Source organism: Tachypleus tridentatus, chromosome 7 (genome assembly GCF_004210375.1).
Source record: "Tachypleus tridentatus isolate NWPU-2018 chromosome 7, ASM421037v1, whole genome shotgun sequence".
Taxonomy (NCBI): domain Eukaryota; kingdom Metazoa; phylum Arthropoda; class Merostomata; order Xiphosura; family Limulidae; genus Tachypleus; species Tachypleus tridentatus.
Window position 1 is genome coordinate 50,777,609 of NC_134831.1, and position 27,890 is coordinate 50,805,498.

The window sequence follows — 27,890 nt, forward strand, 5'->3', positions numbered from 1 at the left end:
TTATCCATGAATATTGATAAAAATTTATTATTTAAAAACAACTTCACGAAGAAATACTTCAAGCATGCTTCTTGTGTTTAGTACAAAAACAAACAAAATGTAAATTAGTTGCTACTTTGGAGTAAGTCTTTCATACGCTTGAGGAAGACAAAAGTAGTTTTCATCATATATGTATAATACTTATTTTAAGATTACTTTGAGAGACAAGCAAGCAAGTAAAAATAAATGTGTAAGAACAAATATATATGAAACTTGGTAAGTAATGTATAATATATCAAAATAATATACGTTTATTCTTTAAAGTACGATATTATAGTAAATACCTGACCAGTTAGAACACGGACAAATAATAACAAATATTAGTCCAATTTCTCTAAGTATTACCATGTATTTTGAGATGAAGGAAAGAAAATTACTTATTGTGAAAATTTATATAATACATTTATATGTTAACATTCTTAATGTTTTCAACTTCATTTGTTTTAAGAAGTATTATTTAAATTTAGATTACTAGGTTCTATTTTGCACGTGTTACCCATGCCTTTCATAGACAATTAGTAAAGAAATATTCAGTTTTCATATTTTAAAATTGTATAAAAACTTTCCAAAGATCTTACAAAATTGTGATTGCTATTGGTAATAAAAGCAATATTACAATAACATTATGATAACAATAATACATATATGACATCGATCATTGTCATCTAATCGTGATAAGAAGTGCAGTACAATCTGATTAGGCGTAACAAGTGCAGTACAGTGTGTTAGTCATAAGAAATGCAGTACAACTTGATTAGGTGTAAAATGTGCAGTATACTCTGATCAGACGGCCCAATAAATGATATTGAAGATGATATAGGAAGCAGGAAATAAAACTCTTGAAACAAGATCCAATCGGCTACTGGTTCCACATAAACAGAGACGAAACTTCTGCCAAGTCGATTCTATTTCTCCTTCCACTTTGTCTTCAATCTCATGTTCTTGTAAATATTGCTGTAAATAGAAACATTATTTTTTGTAGCTAGAAGTTAAACATAAAGATATTCGAATAAAAAAGTACATTATATTAATATAAGAATAAAGTAGCAAACAATTTACAAGCATAATAAAGTGTATATATGTATATATATGGAAACAAAAGACAAAATAGTTTCATGCATAGGAAATTACGCTACCAAATAACAGGTCAAAGCTGGTCAAAGTAACCAATAGTAAATAAAGTTAGCCAACAACAGACGATTTTGTTAAGGCCACTCATTATTACTGTTAAGTAAAATTTCTCTTCCTTTGATGATTTCTACAGTTACTAAACAGTCTCTTTCATTTTTTGTTTTGAATTGGTGTATAAATTTGTTTTTGTTCCAAAGTATTTTGTAACCTGATTCAAATTGATCATATTAAAGTAGACGTCTGGAACTCATCTCTCGCATGTATCTGTGGTATTCTTTGTGAATTTTTATCAAGGAATTATATGTTTGTCATGCATATTTCTTCCTATATTAGGGTTTAATACCATATATATATCTTTCTTTTATCCTTTAGTTGAGACTTTAGAGTGAAGTAGTAAGGTGTTAATATTAAATAAAGGTTTAGATACAGTTCTTACATGGATATTTATATTACAAAAGAGGCTGGCATCTCCATTAGAAATTTCTCTTATAAAAGAGAATGAAATAAATTTGATATACTTTGTGTTGATGCTAGAGAAAAGGCTACAATTAACACATTTTTGCGGTCGATAGAGTTTTTATTAAACATAAAAAATGTGTTGTTGTTTTTTTGCATTATAAGCCTACAAACCTATTTGAGCCCCCGGAAAAAAGAGGTTCGTTTGACATATATGTCACACACTGGAATACAATGTTTGCCTGTAATTTGATTACTTTTAAGTCACCATTTGTACGTATTATAATTAATCTCACACAAGATTATAGTTTATTATGTTATATATGTTACATATTACGATTTAAATAGCCGAAAATTTTAAATTTTAATTTAATAGTTAATAGAATGTTGATATTTATCAAATTTATGATGTTTTATTGATGGTTCACGATAAGCGATTAATTTCGAGTTGATATCGGTACAGTTCACTTAATGGGTAGCTGGATGGCATGGCTAAGCGTGTTGAGGCGTGCGACTCGTAATTTGAGGGTTGCGGATTCGCATCCCGCTCGCGCCAAACATGCTCGCCCTTTCAGCCGTGGGGGCGTTATAATGTGACGGTCAATCCCACTATTCGTTGGTAAAAGAGTAGCCCAAGAGTTGGCGGTGGGTAGTGATGACTAGCTGCCTTCCCTCTAGTCTTATACTGCTAAATTAGGGACAGCTAGCACAGATAGCCCTCGCGTAGTTTTGTGCGAAATTCAAAAACAAACAAACAAAGAGCTGAAGTTGTGCAATGTATTCGTAGAAACACTGAGATTCAATAATAATCCACTGAAGTTAAACGGTATTTTGTTAGAAATCTCTAAATGTTACTAGTCAAATGTATGTAGTTTTCCGATTAATAAGCATTGACCACAATTATAGCTTTCGAGGTTTGTAGTATATTAACTGTAGCAAATCAACAATATAAAACTGACTCTTGGCTTTGAATTATAAACGCTGAGTCGAGATTCTGTAAATTTCATTTGGTACAAAAATACTAAAGATATGCTAGTAATTTCGTAAACAGTATTATACTCTTAATCCTTACACTCGAAAATCTTCTACAATTGTAGTGAATATGCGGGAATTTCGAAATGCACATTTAAAAATACAAGTTGCGTACATTTCTAAATATATCTTTAATTCAAACAATTATGGATATTAAAATAAATATATAATTGTAAATACGCTACAATATGTATGTATATATACACTGTACGAATTGTACAGTGATATATATATAGACAGTGAAATTGTACAGGCCTGCGAAATTAAACATCATAAAAGATGTTTTGGTTTCAATAATGGATTTGTTATAATTTCAGATTTCGAAAATAATATTCTTTTTTTTTCTATCGTGTAATGATTTACTTTAAATGGGGAAAAACAACCCATATATAAATTAAATTATTATTTTGTTTACCACAATGAATATTTTTATTATTATGTTTACAATGATTAGGTTCTAGAAAGATCGATAAGACTCTCACGTCGCGATTGGTCTAGAGAAATCTATAACTAGTGGTTGTCAAAATTTTAAGCATAACAAAATGTGGCCCAATTTCAATGAAAATTATTCACTTATGTAAAAGTGCATACGATGTTTTGTTTAAAAAATCTATATATGATAGGAAAATTAACATAATTTTTAATTCAATATAAGGATACGGGAATTAGTGTAAAACATGTAAAAGTTTCAAGACAATAAAACTATCGCAGGCATGTATTGTTAGAGTTCTACAAAAGTCTATGAACAGTGTAACAAGGATGATGTTATAATATGTCAGAACTTCGAGCCTATGATAACCACGCGATTAAACAGAAACGCAGGTAAGACTTAATATTTAATATTAATCATTGTTGAATGTATTCAGAAAAAGACTAAAAGGGCGAGCATGTTTGGTGTGACGGGGATTCGAACCCATGACTCTCAGGTTACGAATCAAGCAACCTAACCCTCTGGCTAAATATCATTATGAAAATATATACTAACTGTAAACAAACAGTTTTTCAAACAAAAAGAACAGTTATTAACAATAACGTTGCTGTTGGTTGGTAAATAACATGAGACTACTATAACTCTTCACCTTTGAAATTAGGAATTAGATTATAATTTTACTAGTAGCGTTTATTTATTGTATTTTTAATTATAGATATTTTGTAACAAATTTGAAAGATCTAAACATGATTATTTACACTATTTTGTTTTATTTTTATACTGAGTTTCAAAATTTAAATTTTGATTTAACGAATTTTAACTTACTCACTGTCTATCTATCTATATGTGTGTATTTATTTAGTTAGTTTTACTTTTTTGACTTCTTAAGATGCTGGTTGATCCAGAAGTTGTACGCTATCACTAACAGATGAGGATCAGTTACTAAATTATGAGAGAGCTTCTTTATTTTTTCATGAAAATAAAGGTATGACATTGATTTAAGACATGTTAGAAAACAAAAAATAACAAGAATAATAAAAACAATATTGTTAATGATATGTAGTTTAAGCCTAAAGTTAGCCTATAACATGTACTGAAAAACAAAAATGACGATATATCAACACTTAAGCTACTTACTATAGATCTTCGTCCCCAGATCATGTGAATCAGTATGAATTCTACCAAGGCTGCAGACAAGAACACAAAATGAAGAGCGATCCAGATGGATAATGACGTAGCGTATGCCAGTTTGGGAAGTTCAGTATCTAATCCCAATACACATATAGTAGCCAATAACAAAAGTGTCACCAGTAGTCCAAGACGAAGAATTATCAACTTTGGATTTATCCAGAAGGAAAACCATGACATGAGAACCACAGCAATAAGAGGAAGATACGCTGACATAATATATAAATGACCATTTCTTTTCAATGTGATCTCAGCGTAGAGACGAGAATATATTCCCGCTGTATAAAAATACAAGCATTAACATTAAAATATTACTGTACTCACATCATTTCTACTTAACTGCAAAAGTTGTTCATACGCCATAAATTGTATTTGTTAAATAGGTGTAATTATATTGCTTTATTTTACGTCTTCTAAGCAGATATAATTAAATTTCATAAATGAAACTACCACAACACTTTAATCAGAATTATTTTTAGAACACCTCTACGAGACTGTAACAATTATAAAAGTGTCAGAGAACATGTTTCTCTTAATTTTAACAAATCTCAAATGTAGAATTCATTAAGCTTATAAAATGTGTATGTATCACTGAAATCGAGAAATCGATTTTCCTCAGCGTACATCGACACAAGTTTTGTTTGTTTGATTTTTGAATTTCGCACAAAGCTACTTGAGGGTTATCTGTACTGGCCGTCCCTAATTTAGCAGTGTAAGACTAGAGGGAAGGCAGCTAGTCATCACCCCCCACCGCCAACTCTTGGGCTACTCTTTTACCAACTAATAGTGGGATTGATCGTAACATTATAACGCCTCCATGGCTGAAAGGGCGAGCATGTTTGGCGCAACGGGGACGCGAACCCGCGAACCTCAGATTACGAGTCGCACGCCTTAACGCGCTTGGCCATGCCGGGCCGTAAAAGGGTAAACAAAATGATTTTAACTCTAGGTATCACGGAAGTAAATTTTGAAAGTCATTTATATTTTTTGTGAATGTGCGTATAGGATACATTTACAGGGAAAATAAATGAATTTTTTGTATCTTCTTGGTCTACTGAAAATGGTGGAATTTATTCCATAAAATCGTATATAGTTTTCAGCTATTATTTTTTGCTTTATACAATTTATACAAATAAATTAATGTGCGTGTAAAAACGTTAAGGTCATCAGCTTATTCATTTTTATTAAACTAAGGTACTAGTTAATTGTGAATATATGTCATAACACACACCTATGAGATTCTTAAAACAATATACGTACAGAATTTCTTCTAGATTACTGAAATTACAAAATGAACGATTATGATAAATTTTATGTGTTGGACGAATTGTCCTGAGTTGCTTTTATTTCACACGCTTCAAAGTTTAACAGTGTGATTCATTTAAGTTGTTTTAAATCCTAACTAACATTTTGATATTTTAAATCAAAATCAGATCACAAATGTTGATGGAAGATAAGTAACTGAATAATACTTTACCTGAAGAAGATTTGGAATAACTGTTATCTTATAAAGAACTAGTTCGTTTTATATAAAATGTACTTCACACATTTTTTTTCTAAAATATCCTTTATTTTACTTCTTACAATCTGGAAACATATAAGTTAAATATTAAATGCTGAGATTAGATTAGAATTTTACTCACTAGTTAGATGAGCAACAAGTTCCTTGGTCGTCACATTCTTAATAACCAAACCAACAATTTGATCCGAAGTCACTCCCAGTGATTGTTTTGATCGCCACTTTATTATAATTTCATTAGATGTGTGAGCATCTGGAAATAAAGAATGAATATTATTATAAATAAGTGTATTAAAAAAATTACAGAGGCATAACTGTATGCGCTTTATAGTATCCGAGTATAGTTGACGTTTTCAATACCGTTATCTTGCTGTCCTCTCAACATCTTAGTGTCAAGTCAAGGAATGTTTGTGGTTCGATTGCACTTTAGATGTTAAACCTCTTCCATTTTTTTTAAGTTTCAGTTACCTATGTAGTTTCTCAGAAGGATCCCATTGGGAATTTAAAAAACAGAAACTGTCTAAGATGGCCTGAAATCACCAGGTTGTTGAGGTGCTAGACTCATAATTATGAGAGTCGTAGGTTCGAAAATGGTCGCATATTAACCCATGGGAGCGTTATAATTGATAGTCTATCACACTAACTTTTATAAAGGTGTAGCTCAAGGGTTAGCTGTGGGTGGTACTGACTAGCTGTCTTCTTTCTAGTCTATCACTGCTACACTACGTGTCTAAAAGTATGTGGACACTCCTAATTACGGGGTTCGGCTATTTCAGCCACACCCTTTGCTAACAGGTGCAAAAACTCAAGCATACACCATGCAATCTCCATTCACAAACATTAGCAGTAGAATGGGTCGTACTAAAAAGCTCAGTGACTTTCAACGTGGCACTGTCATAAGATGCCACGTTTTCAACAAGTCAGTTCTTCAAATTTCTGCTCTGCTAAAGTTGTCTCAGTCAACTGTAAGTGCTGGTATTGTGAAGTGGAAACATTTAGGAGCAACAACAGCCCAGCCACGAAACGGTAGGCCACACAAACTCACAGAATGGGACCGCTGAATGCTGAAGCGCGTGGCGCGTAAAAATCGTCTGTCCACAGTTGCAACAGTCACTACCGAGTTCCAAACTGCTTCGGAAAGAAATGTCAGCACAAGAACTGTTCATCGGGAGTTTTATAAAATGGGTTTCCATGACCAAACAGTCGCACACAAGCCTAAGATCACCATGCGCAATGCCAAGTGTTTTTCATTGTTTTTCTTTAATTCCAGTGAAGAAAAATTTTAATGCTACAGCATACAATGACATTCTAGAGAATTGTGTGCGTCCAACTTTCTGGCAACAGTTTGGGGAAGGCCCTTTTCTTTCAGCATGACAATGCCCCCATGCACAAAACGAGGCCCATAAAGACATGATTTGCCGGGTTCAATGTGGAAGGACTTGTCTGGTCTGCACAGGGCCTTGACCTCAGCCCAATCGAACACCTTTGGGGTGAATTGGAACGCCGACTGAGAGTTAGGCCTTCTCCCCCAACCTCACTAATGGCCTCGTGGCTGAATAGGAGCGAATCTCCATAGCTATGTTCCAAAATCTAGCAAAAACCCTTACCAGAAGAGTGAAGGCTGCTACAGCAGCAAAGGAGGACCAACTCCTTATTAATGCCCATGGTTTTGGAATAAGATGTTCAACAAGCACACAAGGGTGTGACAGTCGAGTGTCTACATACTTTTGGCCATGTAGTGTAAATCAGTGATCGCTAACACAGACAGCCTTCGTGTAACTGTGCGTGAACTTTAAACCAAACCAAACCATTCTCTAAGTTTTATTGCTAGTTATAAGCATATATTAATTAGAATAGATTAACTTCTAATCAAAGCAATATACTTACTTACGTCGAAACTAAAAGCCAGCCAAGTAATAAATAAGCTACCTGACCAATACTTTTCTGACTTCCTTAACTATAAATATTAAAATGTATTGATTGTTTCTTTTTTTAATTTCGCGCAAAGCTACACAAGAGCTATCTGCACTAGCCGTCCATAATTTAGCATAATCACCACCTAACGCCAACTCCTGGGCTACTCTTTTACCAACGAATAGTGAGATTGACTGTCACGTTATAAATGTCGGAGGGGTGAAAAAGCGATTGCGTTTAGTGTGACGGAGATTCGAACCCGCGACTCTTGGAGTAGATGTCGAGCTCCTTAACCACCTGGCTATGCCAGGCTGATAAGAATGTATTGTTTCATCAATTGAATACCCTTGCAAAACGATAAGTACGACCAAAACCCAATAATATTTCACTAAGATCAAGAAGTTTAAAAGACTTAGGTTAGTGATAAATCAACAAACTGATCTAACAGTGCAAAACAATATTTGTAGTAATCCCCACATCCTAGCCTAACGGTAAGTCTGAAGGATTGTGACGCTAAAAATTCGGTTTCGCTATTCGTGGTAGACACAGCACCGATAGCCATTGTGTTGCTTTACGCTTAACAACAAAAGAAGTGAAACTTCATACTAAAATAGAAAAAAAAACAATAAAATAAAAAATAAACCTGCATATATTAAACATTCTAACCAATGGAACACATAAACAATAGTATAGACCATGACCCTTGAAAACTCCGTTTTACACCCATACTACCACCATCAGTTCTTACTTTCAGTAATACTATGTGGTAGTTTCTATATCTTAATCTAAAATACAATGTTTTGTCATATAACTAAACCAGACTAACCTATTTCGTCTCAATATAAATATTTGTCTTTATCATCTGAAAGCCAGCAACAAATATCACCCAAAAATTAGCCTTTGTACAAATTGCATAACTTCTTAATTCAGATTACTTCTAACTAGCTTTCATTCTGAAATTTTTTTGCATTAATTCGAGCACGAGCATAGTTGTCATTCAGGTCTTCATATTTGTTTATTTAATCCCCTCCAATTAAAAACGCTTGGAGCAAGGCCTATTGCCTTCTTGCTTCCTTGATTCGCAGTAGGAACCTAGTAAACAAACGGTATTCTTCATTAATGCTTACACGCACTTCATTTTATTTCGATCACAAATAATTTATTTGCTTCACAGCTTTATTATTCTACTCACTCTAAAAAAACCTTCGGAAAGAAAATAATTTATTCAGGTAAGGCTAAGAAAAACATATTAGTAACCTTTTTTTACATATTGAAGGTCACATTTACTGTTGTTTTTTGTTTACTATTATATATAAACATATCTTTAGTATTGTCACATTGCGAAATAACTCAGATTTAAACAGATAACTTTACCTCTATGTAAATGTTTTCCAGTAGAACACGTCTTCTCTATATTTTCCTTCTATTGAGATATTTATGTGGTAAGTTGTAAAACTTTCCTCTAAAATTTAGCTTCAGGCTTAGTTAAATCATATCTAAGATTTTACAGACGGTTTATATTTCATTAAAAAATATTTCTTACTAATGTAAAGGCCAACTTTTAAAAGAAAAGAAAGAAAGTGTCCTTTGCAACCTGTACCAATAACAGCAGTAGTAACTGTATACGAAATTAATGTTTTCTTTTGAACTATGTATCTGAGCAAGTAAACACATTACACATGTTATCTAATAGCATGGAATAATACCGCCGTGACTCTGTACACAGCACCGAGTTTCGGGTCAAATCTAGGGTACTGTCACAGCTGTACCAATGCTGGGAGGCAACTGTTCTTATGCTTCTGAGCTTATCTAAAAATCTTACGTCACATTAAGTTTAGGAGCTTCGTTTGTTGTTGTTTTTTTGACTAAGAGAAATAAGCAGTCAAAAGAGGTAAAATTATTTCACATTTTTCTTTTCCTCCTTACTGAAGAGGTAAAACGGAAGAGCGACACGATAAACAAAGTTCAACTTCATATATTAATCTGCACGAGGAATGTTCAAGTGTAACATATAGAGTAATTTTACTATGAAACTGCTTTTCTAGCATTAATTGTAAATTACTCTCAAATGCCACTAGGTTAAAACTGATTATTTAAAATCCAAGGAGCAGTTGGAAAACCTAAAACTAGGTATTGTGGTATATCAATTGTATCTGTGATGTTAAGTTTTGTCTGACAGATCAGATGCAAATCCCACTTCGAGTGGAATCTCATTTTTTATTAATTATAAAATATACTATATCAAAATGTGTTGTATATTTTATACTCTAAGATGAATGAGCACTCAGAGATCGGTACAGAGATATTTTGTATTTGTGTTTTCTTATTGCAAAGCCACATCAGGCTATCTGCTGAGTTCTTCGAGGGGAGTCGAAACCCTAGAGACATTTTTGTTCATATCGTTTGTGTTCTTACTATTTTTCAGTATTAAAATTAGTAAACTTAAACTGACTAACATAATATGTTAATCAAGGTATGAATAAAGCTCATTTACTGAAAAAATCTTACTAAATAAACAACATAAGTAATAAAAAAAATGCGCAGCATTTTGCATTAAAAGATTTTAACATTTTAAAATAATGACACATTTATTACATTTTCCCTAATAAACACTCATAAGTTAACAAAATAACCACAGGAAAGACAGTCAGTTATTAGACAAAAGATAGAGTAATAATAATGTTATTTTAAACAGACTTTGAGATTAGCCTGGGGTACTGACAAAGAATTTCTAGTTCTGAAATGGTACTTGTTTTCTAAATTTATCTAGATGCTCTTATTTAACCTCATAAGCAACAAGTTCATACATATTTTAGATTAAAAGAAATGAGTCATCAAAAAACGGTACACTTTTTATTCTTCTTTTAATACTGTTCTCATTTTAGAAACAAAACGTAAAGTTAGAAAAGTGAAAATATCACACAACTGTTACAAAAGTAGATTAGATATTGTGTTGAACTGAAAAATCTAACAGGTGGGACATCTTTAGCATGTATAATAGCGAAAAACAACGTTTCATATTTTATATGGTTATTCGTCCCCACAGCAGGTAGAGGTTTTAATGCAATTTGAATTGAAAGAGAAAAAAAACTTTAGTGAGTAGGAGTATATGGAAAAGCAAAAGTCAAAGGGTTGTCTGATGGGCAAAGATTTAGTGTAATCTCATATTGTAAGCCCAAATTTCACATTAGTTCCTGTGTTATATTTCAATTTGATGTAATGTATAGTACAAATTAATAGAAAAAAAACCAGGCAAATATAATAGATATATGTGTGTGTGTTTGTGTAAAAACTATAATACATTTTCGTGAAATTTAGGCTTTTTGTTTCTTTAAACTCCAATCAAAAATACAAGTAATGATTTCTAATCAAAACATTTTTCAATGTACAAAAAGAAACAAGATAAAATAAAAATGTCAACTATATGAAAATGTGATATGAAAACGTTATACTCAAGAACAGACTCTACTAAAATGTTTCTACTTTTCCAGTTACGATAAAAATGAGAGCAAAGCAGTCCACATTGTTTTCTTATATAACCTAAATCACTTTTACATAACATTTTTACAGTGTTTGTCTTTTTATGTAACTTATTTTTATATCACGTCTTTATGTGTCTGATTTTTAATTCTATATTTCCTGTTTTCTTTATAAATAAACTGTTTTTATCAAACAGTATAAACACGTACACACTTACACTAACACAATGTATTTATACAACGTGACAGCTGTTGCCAACATGGTCCTGCTACGCTTCAAAGGTTTTGTCAAGAGTTATTAAAGGTTCTTGATCTAACCTTCATTGCTCTCAAACATGTCTTATACTCAGGATTTTCTGCAGAATTTCTGATCAAGAATATGTTACATTCTTTTTATTACAAAATAAATAAATAACCAAGAGTAATGGAACCTTATAAAATATCCTTTAGGAAAAGTCTTATTCTTTTTTGAAATTCTTAACAGAAATTTTGTAAAGCTTAACAGAAGTTGTGTAAAGCTAAAATCTAATACTGCGTATATTTTAATCGAATATTTTTGAGAGTAAATTTTATAATTTTATGCAGTTAAAAGAAGACATTACCGAACATATTTTTAAAGACATAAGTACCGAAAATCAACTATAAGTAACACTTAGTACAGTTCAACTTTATTGTGATTAAATCTTTAGTATCCAATTCTAAATGGTTTAAATAACAACAATCTCTGCTTATATTTAAATGTTGTGACAAAATTTCAGAACCTGCACATTTATAGTTTGTTGACAACTTTTAGCAATCCAATCCAAAACCTTAAAATTTTAACAAACTTATTGCCTTCATCACTAGTTGGTTGAATAAAAGGGACATCATCAATAAGTCTGACCTGAGCTGGTTTGTGTAAATATAAAACTATTATAACACAATAATTAAACGATATTTTTTATTGTTTTAATAAAATTACAATCTTACTTCAAAAACATTTTCTCTTTCCAAATGTTTCGGCATCAATAGATTTCAACCATTATGATAAAAAAATGAAAAACTTTTATAGAGATAAGAAAAGAGCTGGGACGATAATTATAATTAAGATGATTTACCAAAATGACGATTATTATTATTATTCGCTAGAATTCCTTACATTAGGTACTATACATCTGTGGATAACTATTATAATTTTAAAGCTAAGTACTTATTACAGGCATACACACACACACACACACATATATTTAGTATTAAAAATAAGTTATGAAGTAACGTATTATTAGTTTGAGATTTACACGTGTTATGACTCGGAAATATAAAACCCACTGTTTTCTAAAGATGAAATTATTACTTATCAAACTATTAATATACAAATTCTCCTTAAGAGCTCGTCAAATGTCTTACTTCGCAAGTGTGTTTGCAACACTGTACGTTTCGTATTTAATATACAAGAATCCGAATAAAAAAAACCAAAACTTACAAGATTCAACTTCAAGTTTGATAATGTTTTCGTCGGTTGGAAAATTTTTAAAGTCCATGATACTCCGAGCACGAATCACATATCTGATTAAAAACGAAAATAAAATTATCATTAACTTTTAATTAAATAAACTACTGTATGAAATGAATACAAATGAATATATTTCATATTCGAAAGTACTAGACTTCCAATTATTAATTATGCTTTATTAAGTACACTGAAGAAAATAAGTTTTATTTAAAACTGGAAAGTTACCTTTAGCCTAAAAAATTTAAAGTCATTACTTTTATATTTTACGCCAAGTGAATTCAGTCATTAAAATGAAAATTATTAATCAGAACAATTTTTTTGTTATTTTTCATTCTTCTGTGAGTATATTTTTTCATGATAGCTTAAGAAAGAGTATGAATACATATAGCAAAATCATATTGGGCTACCTGCTGTGTCCACTGAGGGGAATCAAATCCCTGATTTTCGCGTTGTAAATCGGAAGACTTACCGCTCTCCCAGCGGGGAACATGAATACTTCTTTTTTTTAAAATTTCTCGTAATTACAGTTGCACCAAACAAGAAATTGCTAATTATAGTTCCAGAAAAGACATTCTAAGACTCTCATTAATTAATTTTTAATGAAGGGTAATTAATATTTTGTATTCGATGTAGAAATAAAAAAACTTCCACTTCGAATATTTGTATTTGCTTCTGATAAGACAAACTCTTTCAGTTGAAATTACGTTATCGAAACAAATAGAAAATTGGCATTGATATAAATTCTAACAGGCCCGGCATGGCCAGGTTGGTTAAGGCGTTCGAGTCGTAATTTGATGGTCGCGGGTTCGAATCCGCGTCGCACCAAACATGTTCGCCCTTTCATCTGTAGGGGCGTTATAAGTGACGACCAATCCCACTATTCGCTGGTAAAATAGTAGTCCAAGAGTTGGCGGTAGGTGGTGATGACTAGTTGCCTTCCCTCTAGTCTTACACTGCTAAATTTGGGGCGGCTAACGCAGATATCCCTCTTGTAGCTTTGCGCGAAATTCCAGAACAAACTAGTTCCAACATGATTTACCACTAAAATATTATCTTCATCTAAATAAATTTCCTACAAACATCTAAAAATGCATTAATTTGCTGGATAATTTTTATATTAGAGCATCCAGTTTATTAATACTATCAAACTTTTGTTCATAAATTGTACATACAAGTAAATAAAAGTATTGTAATATGTTTAGTACTTTTATGCATTTTAAGAAAATACTACCTCGTGCTGTACAGTACATGTCCATCCCTATATAATCTCATAAGAAAATTAGAATTTGGATTGTTAAGTACTTGAGCATTTACAAAAAAGAGATCCGGGACCCAAATTTCCTTTTTATATGGAACATCGATATATTCTAGATCTGCAAATAATTCGTAACGAAGTCGATCATCATGCCACCTCATACGGAAGTAGAGATCCATCTCAAAACTCTATAATAAGATAATTAAACAGAAAATCAATAAAAGTAAAAAGTTCATCTTAAGCTTATATAGTATTTATAAAAGATTTTCTGCGGTAGCTTTGTTTAATTATTTAACATGAAGATATTTGTTGAACGATATTTTGAAGCTGAATCAAATGTCTGATTTTATTTTTAAAATTAGGATAATTTTTTTTTAAAACAGATAAAATAAAGTACATTAATGTTGGAGGACAGGAAAGCCTGGCCTCCAATAATTTTTGACACCAGACATGCTCACCCTTTCAGTCGTAGGAGGCGTTATAATGTAACAATCAATCCCACTATTCGTTGGTAAATGAGTAGCCCAAGAGTTGGCGGTGGGTGGTAATGACTAGCTGCCTTCCCACTTGTCTTACACTGCTAAATTAGGGACGACTAGCGCAGATAGCTCCTGTGTAGCTATGCGCAAAATTCAAATCAAACCACATTCTTAAAAAATATATATAGAATTTACGCATTTTTATATTATCTAATAAAAGCTATAACAAATTAATAACATTTTAGGGGGGCACCTTTTGTCCACCCCTTCCAAATTGTAATGCTGTTGATCTTATAAGCTTAGTAAATTCTAATTTTAATGAGTCTGTTTCATCTTATACATAGTACTATCAATCGTAAGTTAAGGATTTATATTTTTTTCTTTTACATTAAAACTGTTGTTTTATTTCCACGATCTGAAGATCACAGGTTAGAATCTGTTCCACGAAAGTGCGTGCCCTTTCAATCATGAGGGCGTTATAATGGGACATTCAATACCACTATTCGTTGGTATAGAGTGGTCTGATATTTTGCATTGGGTGGTGTTAAATAGATACCTACCCTATCATTTGTAACTTCAAAGTTAGTGACGCTTGCTGCAGATAGTCCTTGAGTAGTTTTGCCAGAAATTAAAAATAAACAAATATAACCAAAGTTTGCAGAGAGCTATTTCACCTGCACTAGATATGGCTGATATAGTAAGGATGACATATTTCCACATAACCTTCCTTGAATGGAAATTCATAAGCTCTTATAAGTAGTAAAGTTGTTCTCTCTCGTTGATAATGCGTTTACTTCACCTGCTCCAGGAACAAGAATGCCAACAAATATATATGTTATATATACTTAAATATAGTTAAATAGTTAAAATGTAATCATTTTGAAGGACATAGTCATCGGAAGTTTAGTTACCTGACTCTGTAAAAGTCTTAGCTATATTTGCAATTACATCATTGTCCATACTTTACTGATTTGTTGACGTCACATTACTCAAACCTTTTCTATTTTTCTCGTTACCGTAAATGAGTATTGTTAAATTAATGCCATTGGAATACTTTACAGAAATTTTGAAGCATCGGTGATTAACGTATAAATATACATGAACGAAAGTTAAGAACTACCGAAGCACAAAGAAAAATCAAGTGCAGTTCAGTCAGAAAATTAGTTGTGAAGTTAACCGGCGTGTGAATGATTAGTCATAACAAGTGATATTTTACAGTGAATTTCACAGTTTAACGGAGATAAGGAGAATAATGTGTTTTTAAATGGTATTCTATACAGAATACACATTACAAAAGGGTTCTTCGAAAGCTGCGAATGGTTTCAAAGGAGCAACAGGAATTTTCGGATTTTCCAACCAACTGACAGGTACGAGAAGACTTACAAACCTGAGAAACACCTTGCCTAATTTCTTACCAAAAGAAATGTCTCATAATTTTGTCACATATCTTGTCGACATCTAAGTGACTTTCAATAAGAAGTTAATGGGCAAATTTAAATATCTCAGTCTTTTGGAAGAACGATAGTCATACATAAAATCTCCATCAGATCCAAAAATATGCATGAAACAAATTCATATCATTCTCTGAATAAACGTCTATCATTTGTTTTTGGTTTAATTTCATAGCCTGAGCTCGAATTACAGCAAACGAGTAAAATACATCGGGATTTTCCTCAACGCTTAAGGGTCTCAAATCTCCTGGTCCTAATGGTTTTACTGTTGAATTTTCTCAGAAAATGTTGCCACACATTGTAGATGATCATATTGCCTTGTTAAGTCAAATGTACTCCAAGAATTAGTTACCGCCTATTATGAATAATAGTATGATTGTTTTTATCCGTATGTGATAACAAAACTGGAGGTCTGTTATGTATTCTTATGATATTCCATTTCGTGTTCTGATTTTGCGATTATCACGAGTTCTTGCTATTCTAGTTTCTAGAGACCAGACAGGTTGTACCCCTGTGAAAAATATCGTATTCAATCCAATTGCGTTGCAAGAAATAATTAAATATATAGGTCTACAAGGCTAGGGTGATATTCTGTTCTCTATTTATATAGTTCAAACATTTGATAGAGTTAGCCATTCCTTCATGTTTACAGTTCTATTTCAGATGGGAGTTGGCTCTTTTTATTCAACTGGATACGGTTATGTTATACTAATATCATTGGTCGAATTAAATATAACGGGCATATCTTACAAATGAATTCACTGTTTCTATAGAAATTTGACAAGAATATACGTTGTCAGCGTTGTTATACATTTGTATGTGCGAAACCTCTCAGTGAGGTCAAACACAGACTATTTCTCTGAGACATAATAGTTAGCTCTATTCATCTTCACTGGTGTGTATGCACGCTGATGATACTGACTCTGTTCTTGTTATCCAGCAAACCTGTAGTGATTACGAACGGGCATCTTGTAGCAAATTAAACTGGTCAAAAGGTGAAGGAATGTGGTTGAATTCATTAGTAGGGATTCAGAAATTAAAGGTGGAGAGACTGGTCATTTGAAACGGTTCTTAGAGGATTGTAGGTACTTCATTCCATTCTAATAATACAGAAATGCATGCTGTGAGATTTTTATATGACAAAATATCTCGATCTTTGGCTGCTTGGAGGTACCGGAGTTTGTTACTCAGTGTTACTGTTGCAAATCCGTTACTTTTAAGCATTATTTGATTACTTTGCCGATGGAAAATAAAATTTATTTGACATTTAGACATGATACTTTATGCTTTATTTGGGATGGAGTTGAACATAAAATGTATTGTGATATTTTTATTTATCCATTAGGTAATTTATATTTTGCAGATATTGAATTGAAGAGGAAAGCTTTTCAGTTAAAACGGTTATTTCGATAGACTGGTTATTCAAAATTTCAATCTATATTTATTCTATGTTTCATACTTTGGTTGAGTGCGGTGGACTGAATACTGAATTTAATGTGTGGTATTGTAACATACTTCCAAGACATATGATTAATGCCACTTCGTATTTCTCTGGTGGCTTCTAAGTTGCTCATTGCCCTCATCACGTTTTTTCTAAGTAATATGAACAAGTTATCGAAACCCAGCTTCTAGCGGTGTAAGTCCTCAAACATACCGCTGTACCACTGGAGGTGGGAGCTTCCTTTGAAAACAATAGTTGAGATATGTGAAGATCTATCAATCAGAAACTGTTACCTATTCAGATTGAGCAATATTATACAATATTCTTCATCAAAGTGGAAAGATTTAGTTGATAGGAAGATTTCCCACACTATTAGTATTAAATAGTTTACTTTGATATTTTAAAACCTGAGGGCGAAACTGTCACTCGTTCGAGTGATTTATCTCTCAAGTCCTCCAGAAGCACAGAGGCATGTCTGCTGACTTACATCACTAGAAACCAGGTTTCGATATTCGTGGTCGGCGGAGCAGAGATAATTCATTGTGTAGTTTTGTGCTTAACTTCAAACAGACTGTTAAAAAAAATCATTTATTTTGTACAACAGATATCGACTTCTATTATGACAGATATTTCTGCTTGAAAAGATGTTTAGTTAATATCAACTGAGAAAGTTTTATGTAAATATACTTACCATCGATTTAGAATTTCGTTTTTGTTGATGTTCATTACCTGTTTCATCGCATTTTAATGACAAATAACAAACTTTTTGGTATGCAAAGACATGAAAATGGTTTATGTACCTGATATGGCAAGAAAATTGAAAAATAAGACATTTGTACTGTTGTTGTTCAGTGGATCAGATATTGAGAACATTAATTTTCCACATAATTGTTTTTATTACTCAAAATACTTTATCGTCTAATCAAACAAGCGGATTATTGTACTTTTTCTTGATGACTTGTTTCGAGATGAAAATTTTCAATGCATTTTTTTCATTATTATGAATACATATTATATCAAGATTATTTGAATAATACTTTTGACAAAGAAAGTTTTTTGAACTTATTGCATTTCTATAAGACAGATCGAAAGAAAACAATCTTTGGCTATTCCTTACAAATAATTTATTACATTATCATGAGTTTTTTATTTTAAATTTCTACTTGTCAATCCTCCTTGAAGATGTATTTTTTTAAAATGTGCATGCAATTTATTATATCATAATACCTTTATGTGTTCTTTTTGTGTTATTTTGTATTTATTTTTGTGTGTGTACACATTGACGTGATGTATATTTATTGCGAGGATCATTTAATAAAGAAAAAACTTGGACATGATAAATAGAGTATGGTTGTCATATCATTATCTATTATTTTTTGCTTTCACTCATAAATATTGGAATCCGTTTTATTCTTAAATATTTACTAACTTAGATAAATTACAACGTCAATGTCTATCTAGTTTTCAGGATATGTTTTGAACAGAGAATTCCCATTTAGTCTCTGTTGCATTCTATTATTTACATTTTTTATTTGTAAGTTTCAAAATTTTAATATTTTATCTGGTTCTTCAAAAGATATGTATAATAAAGTATTTCATCACCTAAAACCTATAGCAATTTATCGTAATGATATTTTAATTTTTAATATATTTTGAGCACTAGTACCTTCCATATTATGGATATAATTTCATTCGCCAAGTATTTGTATATACGTATCTATGCCAAAACTAATACGACTATCTGCCGCCTTTTCTAATTTTGAACTACAGCCATCTCTGAAATCCAAAACTTAACGACAAGGCCAGCCTTGTTGGCTATTTGTTGAGATAAAAACAGTGAAGCATAGTTTAGCTCGCATTTCAGATTTTTCATATTATTAGTTCAATTATATAGAGGGCAAAATAAATACCATTTGTTTATTTAATGTTGTAGCGGTGAAGAATGAATTATATAAATACTTGTGATTTTTAAAAGCGTTCCTTATCTAATTTCGCAAACCCTTCAATTATTTCTAACTAGCGAGATCAAGGGAGACTAATAGTTAAGTGACGATTTCCTGACTTAGGTCACGAGTATCATATTTTCCTGCAAGTCAAGAAAAGTATTGACATCTACACGACGCAGAGAACATTCACCAAGGAGATAAAGTTTCCACGTCACTAAAAGGTCGTAAATATTATATTTTTATTAATTTATTTTGCTCACTGCGCTATATATAGCGGTATTCAAGGTCTTAGTGGTGATGCTGCTTTTATCAAACTGAACTTTTCCTCAGCAGTTTTTTCTGTAACCCTTATTTAGTTTTAGATATATACTACACTAGAAATAAGTATTAATGTCATGAATAATTAATAGTAAGCTTTCTCTTTATCAACGATAAGTACTTTAAAATAATACAGTATTTAACTAATTTACATATCACGTCAACTGCTCAATTGAATCTTTCTCTCATTTTTTTCGTAGCAGAAAATGTTTCTTCACGATTCAGGTACTTCTTCTTATTAATGTTTTCATAATGTTTTATCAATAACCTATAACGTTATAAATCAAAGCAAGTTGGATCACTGTGTTGTCGTTTGTTTGTCTGTTGTTGTTTTTTTTAGTTTCTCGCAAAGCTACATGAAGGCTATCTACGCTATCAATATCTGATTTGGCACTGAAAGACTAGTGAGAAGGCAACTATTCATCACTACCCACCGTCAACTCTGGAGCTACTTTTTGTAATAACGAATAGTAGGGCTGACCTTCACGCCTCCCCAAAGCTGAAAGGACGAGCGTGACGGAGATTTGAGTCCTTGACTCTCAGATTACGAGTCGAGCGTCCCAACCACCAGACCATGCGAAACCCTTGCTGTGATTTAACTCTGAAATGGGCGATTCATGAATATTTACAGAAATCCTGCCATACTTTTCATGAATTCTTCCTACTCTTTGAACAGGGCAATGAGTAAATGGTACACTAAAATTTTCTTTCTTGTGATTCAATTGCATGTTTCACAATTCAAAGTTATAGAATATAAACTTGTGACTTTTATTCGTAGTGTCTATACTGAAATGATATCGGTTTCGCTAGACTCCATTATTAGAGGAGATACTAAAATTAGTAAGTCATAACAAAAATATTTTCTCTTGTTTGAATTTTCTCTTATTTTCAAATTTATGAGAAGAGTTATTTTCATCAAGAATGAGTAATAATTATAAAATTCTATGAATCTTAGTTTCTGAGTTATTTACCAAATATATGTGTTTATAACCTTACGTAAAACAACGCAATGTCTATCTTTAGATAGAAGCTACTAATTTGGGACTTATATTTTAGAAGTAAGACAACTACAAAACAGCACCTATCGCTAACTGTTAGGCTGCCCTCATACAATAGTCGGGGTCCGGCATGGCCAGGTGGGTTAAGGCGTTCGAATCATAATCTGAGGTTAATGGGTTCGAATCCCCGTCGCACCAAACATGCTCTCCCTTTCAGCCGTGGGGCGTTATAATGTGACGGTCAATCCCATTATTCATTGGTAAATGAGTAGCCCAAGAGTTGGCGGTGGGTGGTGATGACTAGCTGCCTTCCCTCTAGTTTTACACTGCTAAATTTGGGACGGCTAGCGCAGATAGCGCTCGTGTAGCTTTGCGCGAAATTCAAAAACAAACAACAGTGGGAGTTGACCGTTGTTATTCTTATAATGCACCCAAGCCCTCAAAGTGCGAAGTGCATTTTTGTAGTAACTGGTAGAAAACCCAGAACACTCAACTTCACAGGCTGGGTACTATAACCACTAAGTTCATCCGACCCAGTAAAAACATAGAAAAATATTTTATGTTTAATTTGACTATTACTTTGCTATTTCATTCAGAAAAATTACTATTAGTTTTATAATACAAAATTTGGTTCGATGTATTTTGTATTTATGAACTAAAAGATACTTTTTCTTTAATGTTTTAAATATGTACACCATTGAAGCAAAAATATAAAATTATTTTTGAAAATTATAACCTGTAACAAGAATATTCATTATGAGTTTTAACTTTAACAGTAAGAATTTTTTTTAGAACAGACACGACGTTTCCATCTCAGGTGCGATCGTTTTCAAGTACATAAGTTTTGTGGCAGAAGAGACTTTAGTGTTTAAATCTACATTCAACAATCTAATAATGTTTTTAAATTTTAGAATTTGTAATGGTTTCTTATAGATGTGCATATCAATCCAAAAATATATATATAACCGTTTAATTCCCTACTGAAGTAGTTACAGAAACTATTAACGAATTTAAAAAAGTAAAAACAAGACACTTTTAATATGATCTCAAAACACTCCATAGAACAAAATAAACCTTGTCACATGCACTACCCAATATATCCGTTAATTCAAACTACAGCACTAACCTAATTTTGTTCGTATAATTCTATGTTATTTGCGCTTAACGTTCAACTTTCCTATCATCTTTGTCTATCGTCACTACGATTATGCATCTACCTTTATTCCCAAAGACCAAGAAGTAGCACCTCGAATAGAATGTTAAAACTTCAAAAAGCCATTTAATTCTGTAATGAATAGAGAAATTACAGATATCGTTCATCTTTTATAACCAAAGTTATATTATAGTTTAATTTCCACATCACGAAGGCTACGAAAGCCAGCAATCTAAACTTAATGTTCCCATTAAATAACATAAACCTCACTGAAAAATTTCGCCTGTGCACAGGAAGGTACAGATTTATGTTATTACAAAAGGAAACAGATGAAATTAAAAAATGCGTTTCTAAATTTAATCTTTCTAAAAACAGTATAAAGAGGTGAATCAGACTTCCCAAAAATAATATTGAACCTCAGCTTAACATGAAAATCAAAGATATCATAGAAAAAACTAACATGAAACTTATAAAATAAATTATAGAGGAAGAACATAAAGAATTGAAATTTCTCCAAAAAAAGATAGCTTATCATTTGAAGCAGCGTTTTACATTTGAATATCGCTGAAAATTCCAACTGCTGTCAATAACATAAAAAAACACCTATTTTAAAGGCTTAACTATTAAATTAAAGTTAGTTATAAAATAAAAAAACATTCTTCTATTAGAACCCCCACCAAAAAAAAAAACACTTTAAACAAGAATATAAACAGTCAAGTGAACTTTCAATTCAGGTCATTTCATACCATAGCCTTGAATAAAAGTCTTACCTACTCACTAGTTCTTCCCGCCATCCAACTAGCTTTTAAGACCTCGACAGGAAAGTGACAATAGAATCAGATCCAACTAACAGCAACTAATATCAAGTCGAAGACCACAAGAAGAAATCACGTGTAATTCATTTCAGAACAACGAAGAATCACCGGAAATTTTGTTTTGTTTGATTTTTTTTAATTTCGCCCAAAGCTACTCGAGGGCTATCTCCGCTAGCCGTCCCTAATTTAGCAGTGTAAGACTAGAGGGAAGGCAACTAGTCGTCACCACCCACTGCCAACTCTTGGGCTACTCTTTTACCAACGAATTACGGGATTGACCGTCACATTATAACGCCCCCCAGGGCTGAAAAGGCGAGCCCTCAGATTACGAGTCGCACGCCTTAACCCACCTGGCCATGCTGGGCCATCACTGGAAATATTCAATATTTCGATAAACAAGAACTTAATGAGAAATTTCCTTATCAAACCAAAACGCAAGTTCGTGAAAGACTTCATAGATGAATTTATTAAAAGAAACAAAATTGACAACCATCAAGAAAAGGCCTAAACTTCTGAGAAAAATGAAGACATTTTCATCCAAAGAGCCGATAATTGTAATTATATTGAATAATATTTCTAAACTTACTTAGTCAAATACTGAACTTAATCTAACATATAAAAAAAAACTGAGCATAGTCTAAATATTATTAATATATATGTTACTGTTAATCTTTATAATTTTTTGCATACAAACCAACCAAGAACACCAAAAATCTATGATTTACTGAAAGTCCATAAATATTTATTAATCTTATGCTTATTTGTTTTTGAATTTCGCGTAAGACTACACGACGGCTATCTGTGCTAGCCGTCCCTAATTACTTACACTATCCCATGTATATAATATATTAGTATACCTCTATCAGAAATATGTACAAAACTAGCACATAAATATAATATTTTGATATTTATCTGCAGTGTAAAGGTCGTTTTTCTTTAACCTTTATCAAAATGTGTGAATCCCTCCAGTATGCATTGCAAATTTTGAAAAAAAACAAAACATATATATAACATTAACATAACGCCTAGGTTACTTTTCACCCCTGAAACGAAAATTAAACACATTTTAAAAACATTTTATAACAAAATCACCCTACCAGGAAACATTTACATAAGAAAATGTAACAGTTGTCCAGCCTTTTTACATAGGTAAAACTTGACGTAACTTAAATATCAGGTTAAAAGAACATCAACAGGAAAACCTCTTCTCAAGTCCATGAACAAAAGTAAATAAAGTTTTTCTGAACAGAATGTTACAATATTCTGTTCTTTTCAAGTGAAGCACGAAGATGTTCAATGGGTTATCTCAGCTCTTGCCATCACAAGTGTTTAAACCAGATTTCTAGCGTTGCAAATCCACAGACATGCAGTTGTACCACCGGACGGAAAAAAAAAGTAATAGAAACACGCAATATTTCCAACAATTGTGGTCATTTTATATAAAGCTCTACATACAACAGTCACATTTTTAAGCTCTTCTGCGCTATTCGAGAAATTATGTTTTCGCAAAACTCAGTAAATTTATTTTTCTCGTATAAGTGTTTTTATGAAAAAAAACCTTCATCTGATTTACAGAAATTTTGTCATAAAATACATTATATCGTGTTATTTACACAAAAACTTAAGATCTCTGAATTAACTCAAGCTTATCTACAAAATATCCAATCTAATTAAATGCTCTTACCATCGTCTTAGTATCCACTTTTGGAATGTCCAGAATGTACATTGAAATCTCTACTGTAACTGGATCACCTAAAATAAAACGTATTTCTGGGTATTTTGACAATGCACACAAAAACACTACAGTGTGTAGATAAATTTATTGACAAAGCATTCGAATACTACAATGTGAGAATATAAATATTTGTTTCCTGAAAAACAATGGATACAATCATAACTTTATATTTAAAATGTTCCAAATACTTACTAAATGGAATTCGTTTAAACTAACAGCTGTAAGTGTATTTGGAGAATATACAATGTAGTAAATGACTATTGAGGAAGTTAGGAAAATGTAACTTATTTTTCGTACCAAGTGTTAAATACGATATAATAAAAATTAAGAATGTTCATATATAATCATATAGTCAGTTCAGTATATCACAAACTTCCTTCCTTAAACTTATTTCGTTATTGAATAGTAGGGAATTAATTAATCATCGTGTTTGCACATTAAAAGTTAAATATGTTTGTGTTTGGTAAGATCCAAAGTTTTCGGTTGAAACATCTCATCAAACTCGTACAACGTTTTCAACTACCAGTGATACATCGTCACTAAGATCGTAATTATGACAATAACAACAAAGATGAATTAATTTTATGTTCTCTTTATTAAAATTTATAAATTTAAGTTTGTGTTTTACAGCAGATATTGAATTAGTGGAAAACTAGTGAAAAGATAAAAACTGTATTTCTTTAAATATTATGTTGATTCAAAGCAATATTGTGAATATGTTTTTAAGTCTTTAACAACAAATGTGCAATAGATTAAAACATTCATTCGGCTTGTAACGAACTACTAAAATATATATCTGATTCGTATCAATACTTTGTCATACAACATGATATTGTACAGTGTAAAAACTCAATATGAAGCCTTCAATTTTGAAAGGACAATAAAATACAGTTTTCTACCCTGTTGTTTTTTCTTATCAGTTTAATTTATATGAATAATTACTGGTGGATATTCTGTTGCTTTGCAGTATAAATAACTGTTGGTATTTTTCTGGTGTTAGTTAATTTCGTGTTTATATTCCTTAACCTGCACTGGACTAAAGTCATTTCAAAATATTTCCTGTTGTCTGCTTTTAAGACAATTCACAATAAGCAGAATTGAACAAATAAGCAGACAACTACTGAAGTGTTTTTATCCTCTTAGCAAAACAACAAGCTATATTTTTCCTTTTCCAGTTTGCTAATTAAATAAAAATTCAAAAATTCTTTAAAGAAAAATCAAATACATAACGTTTGGTTACCAAAGTGAGATTAATGTTTTAATAATAAATTCAATGTACGACTGCGAAACTTTCCTAAGCCTCAGAAATTGACTCTGTTATCGATATTTCAATCAGTATAAAAACAAACTAAATAGAAATCCGATGAGATTATATCTGAATACAGAAGTAAAAGCTTTTATCTCCTCTGGGAATAGATACGTCTTACATGAAGTAATACACAAAGCAAACTTGTCAAGCACACAATATGATTATCCTACATGTCAAGCTATAAACACTGTTTATATGAGAAACTATATAATGCTAGTAAACAAATTTATCTTTTAAGCAAGAAAATACTCAACTTTAGTGAATATATGACGTAAAAATCGGAAATTTATTTCAGTAAATTCAACAATGTTTACCTTTAAAATTTGGACGTTCGAAACGGCTGTAGTTAGATGTTAATAATTTCCACAGTTCGTCTACAGAAATCTGGGCCCTAACAAAAAAGAAGTAAAATATGTCAAACATGTTAACATATATTAAACGGAACAACGTTTGATGAATCACTGTGAAGTAAATTTGTAAAAAATAAGTGTTCGTTACTGACTGTAAAAAAAGTTGATTGGTTTGTTTTGAACTTCGCGCAAAGCTACACGAGTGCTAATTGTACTAGCCGTCCCTAATTTAGCAGTGTAAAACTAAAGGAAAGGCAGCTAGTCATCACCATCCACCGCCAGCTTTTGGGCTACTCTTTTACTAACGAATAGTGGAATTGACCGTCACATTATAACGCCCCCACAGCTGAAAGGGAATGTTTGGTATATAAATCAACTTTATGAAAGTCACATGATTAAATCACCTAAAAAATATTATCTATGTATTCCCATTTTAGTTTATTATGATGGATTAAATATTGGAAAAAATACAGCTACGTAAACACGAAGTTAGATATGTTAACAAATAACACAGCTGTGCAGCTAATGTATTTTTAGCTATGAAATAAAGTGTTTATTTAATGTTTATAAAGAGTATAATAAAATAAACTTAACGTAACTCTCTATCTATTAAATATGCTAAAAATATAAATGTAATTAATCATATTTGAATATACAAATGATATATATTTCAATGTATAGTTTTGACACTATTAAGCCGGATAACTTGATACAAGGTTTTATCTTTGTAGCAAGCAATATACAATTAGGGAAACCATATTAATCGAAAGACTTATGTTATTAAATTACATAAGAAATGTTTAGCTTTTTAATACTTGTGAGAGTTATCCATGTAGAAATTAATGGATGATTTTAATATTTTTTTCCTTGTTTGCTTTATATGATGTGAAACTAAATATTGCATAATACTAAAAGAGCCTTATATCTAGCAAAAATATTATTTATTTAAACGCAGCTGATCAGCTTATTAAGTCCAAAGTCCTCAGACTTGATACAAGAGATATTTTATAATACGAATTTGTAAGAAACAAAATATTCATGAAAATGTAACTTAATGAAACGTTTTGTATTTAATTAAATCACTTTCTCGGAAACTACTGGGCGGCTCTATCCGCTAGCCGTCCTTAATTTAGCAATGATAGACGAGAGAGAAGGCAGCTTAACACCAGCCATTGCCAACTCTTTTACCAAAGAATAGTGGAATTTTCCGAGCATTATAACGTTCCAATGCCGGAAAAGGCAACCATTCTCGATGACAAGACTCGAACCTACAACTCATAGGTTGCGAGTCGAGCGCTCTAATCAGACGTTCTTGGAAGAAAAACTTTTAAGAAAATTACCAAATTCTACGTTTCTTCAAATACCTTAAAAGTTAATAACTTATTTTCCATGCATGTTGTAAAAAAGAAAATATTTTATTACACAAAATGGTAATATTACGAAAGATATGACTAACAGTACGTTACTGTTTTGCAATGCACATCAATTATATGTAGTTATTAAAAATAACGTTACGAAAATATACCTAAATTTACATTTAGAAAATGTAGTAAACGTTAAAATTCAATCATCTTAAATAACAATCAGTAAATTAAAATATAAGTTGATTAAACTGGAAAAATTCCAAGATTTTTGTTTTGCTTTTAAAAAAAGATTAATAGTCAAACTACTTTTGACTCACATAGCTTCAGAGTTAACGTTGCAAACAATCCTATAGTGACAGACAAAAAGCAACAATAGCAAGGCTGCTAGGTTATTCATTTCCTCAGATTACTTTCAAGAGAGCTCAACTCTGGATAATAGTTTAGCAGCACTGATTGCACCCAAATTCCCGTTCACATGCGCTTATGTTTAAAAACAGACTTCAAATGCCAGAAGTCGTTTAAAGCTGTGTTGTTGTTTTTCATTCCGCCCACGTCCTTTTTCCTGAAATTAATAACGACTGCTTATTTACACGGAC

At 31.7% G+C, this 27,890-nt stretch overlaps 1 protein-coding gene across 1 annotated transcript; it reads right to left on the minus strand.

Annotated features, from left to right (window-relative positions):
• LOC143255638 (glycine receptor subunit alphaZ1-like) lies at positions 1-27,852 on the minus strand. The gene is made up of 8 exons (XM_076511610.1): positions 27,612-27,852; positions 25,895-25,971; positions 24,221-24,288; positions 13,912-14,123; positions 12,651-12,733; positions 5,920-6,048; positions 4,226-4,554; positions 1-993 (listed from the first exon to the last, which is right to left on the minus strand). The coding sequence occupies exons 1-8, from the start codon at positions 27,689-27,691 to the stop codon at positions 823-825; spliced, it is 1,149 nt and encodes a 382-aa protein (XP_076367725.1). The 5' UTR covers positions 27,692-27,852; the 3' UTR covers positions 1-822.
• Positions 27,853-27,890: the final 38 nt, after the last annotated feature.

Coding starts and splice junctions, on each gene's coding strand:
- LOC143255638 (XM_076511610.1), bottom strand. CDS start 27,691: ATGAATAACCTAGCAGCCTTGCTATTGTTGCTTTTTGTCTGTCACTAT. Junction 24,289..25,894: donor CGAACGTCCAAATTTTAAAG/GTAAACATTGTT, acceptor GTTTTATTTTAG/GTGATCCAGTTACAGTAGAG. Junction 6,049..12,650: donor CAAACTTGAAGTTGAATCTT/GTAAGTTTTGGT, acceptor CTTTATTTCCAG/ATGCTCACACATCTAATGAA.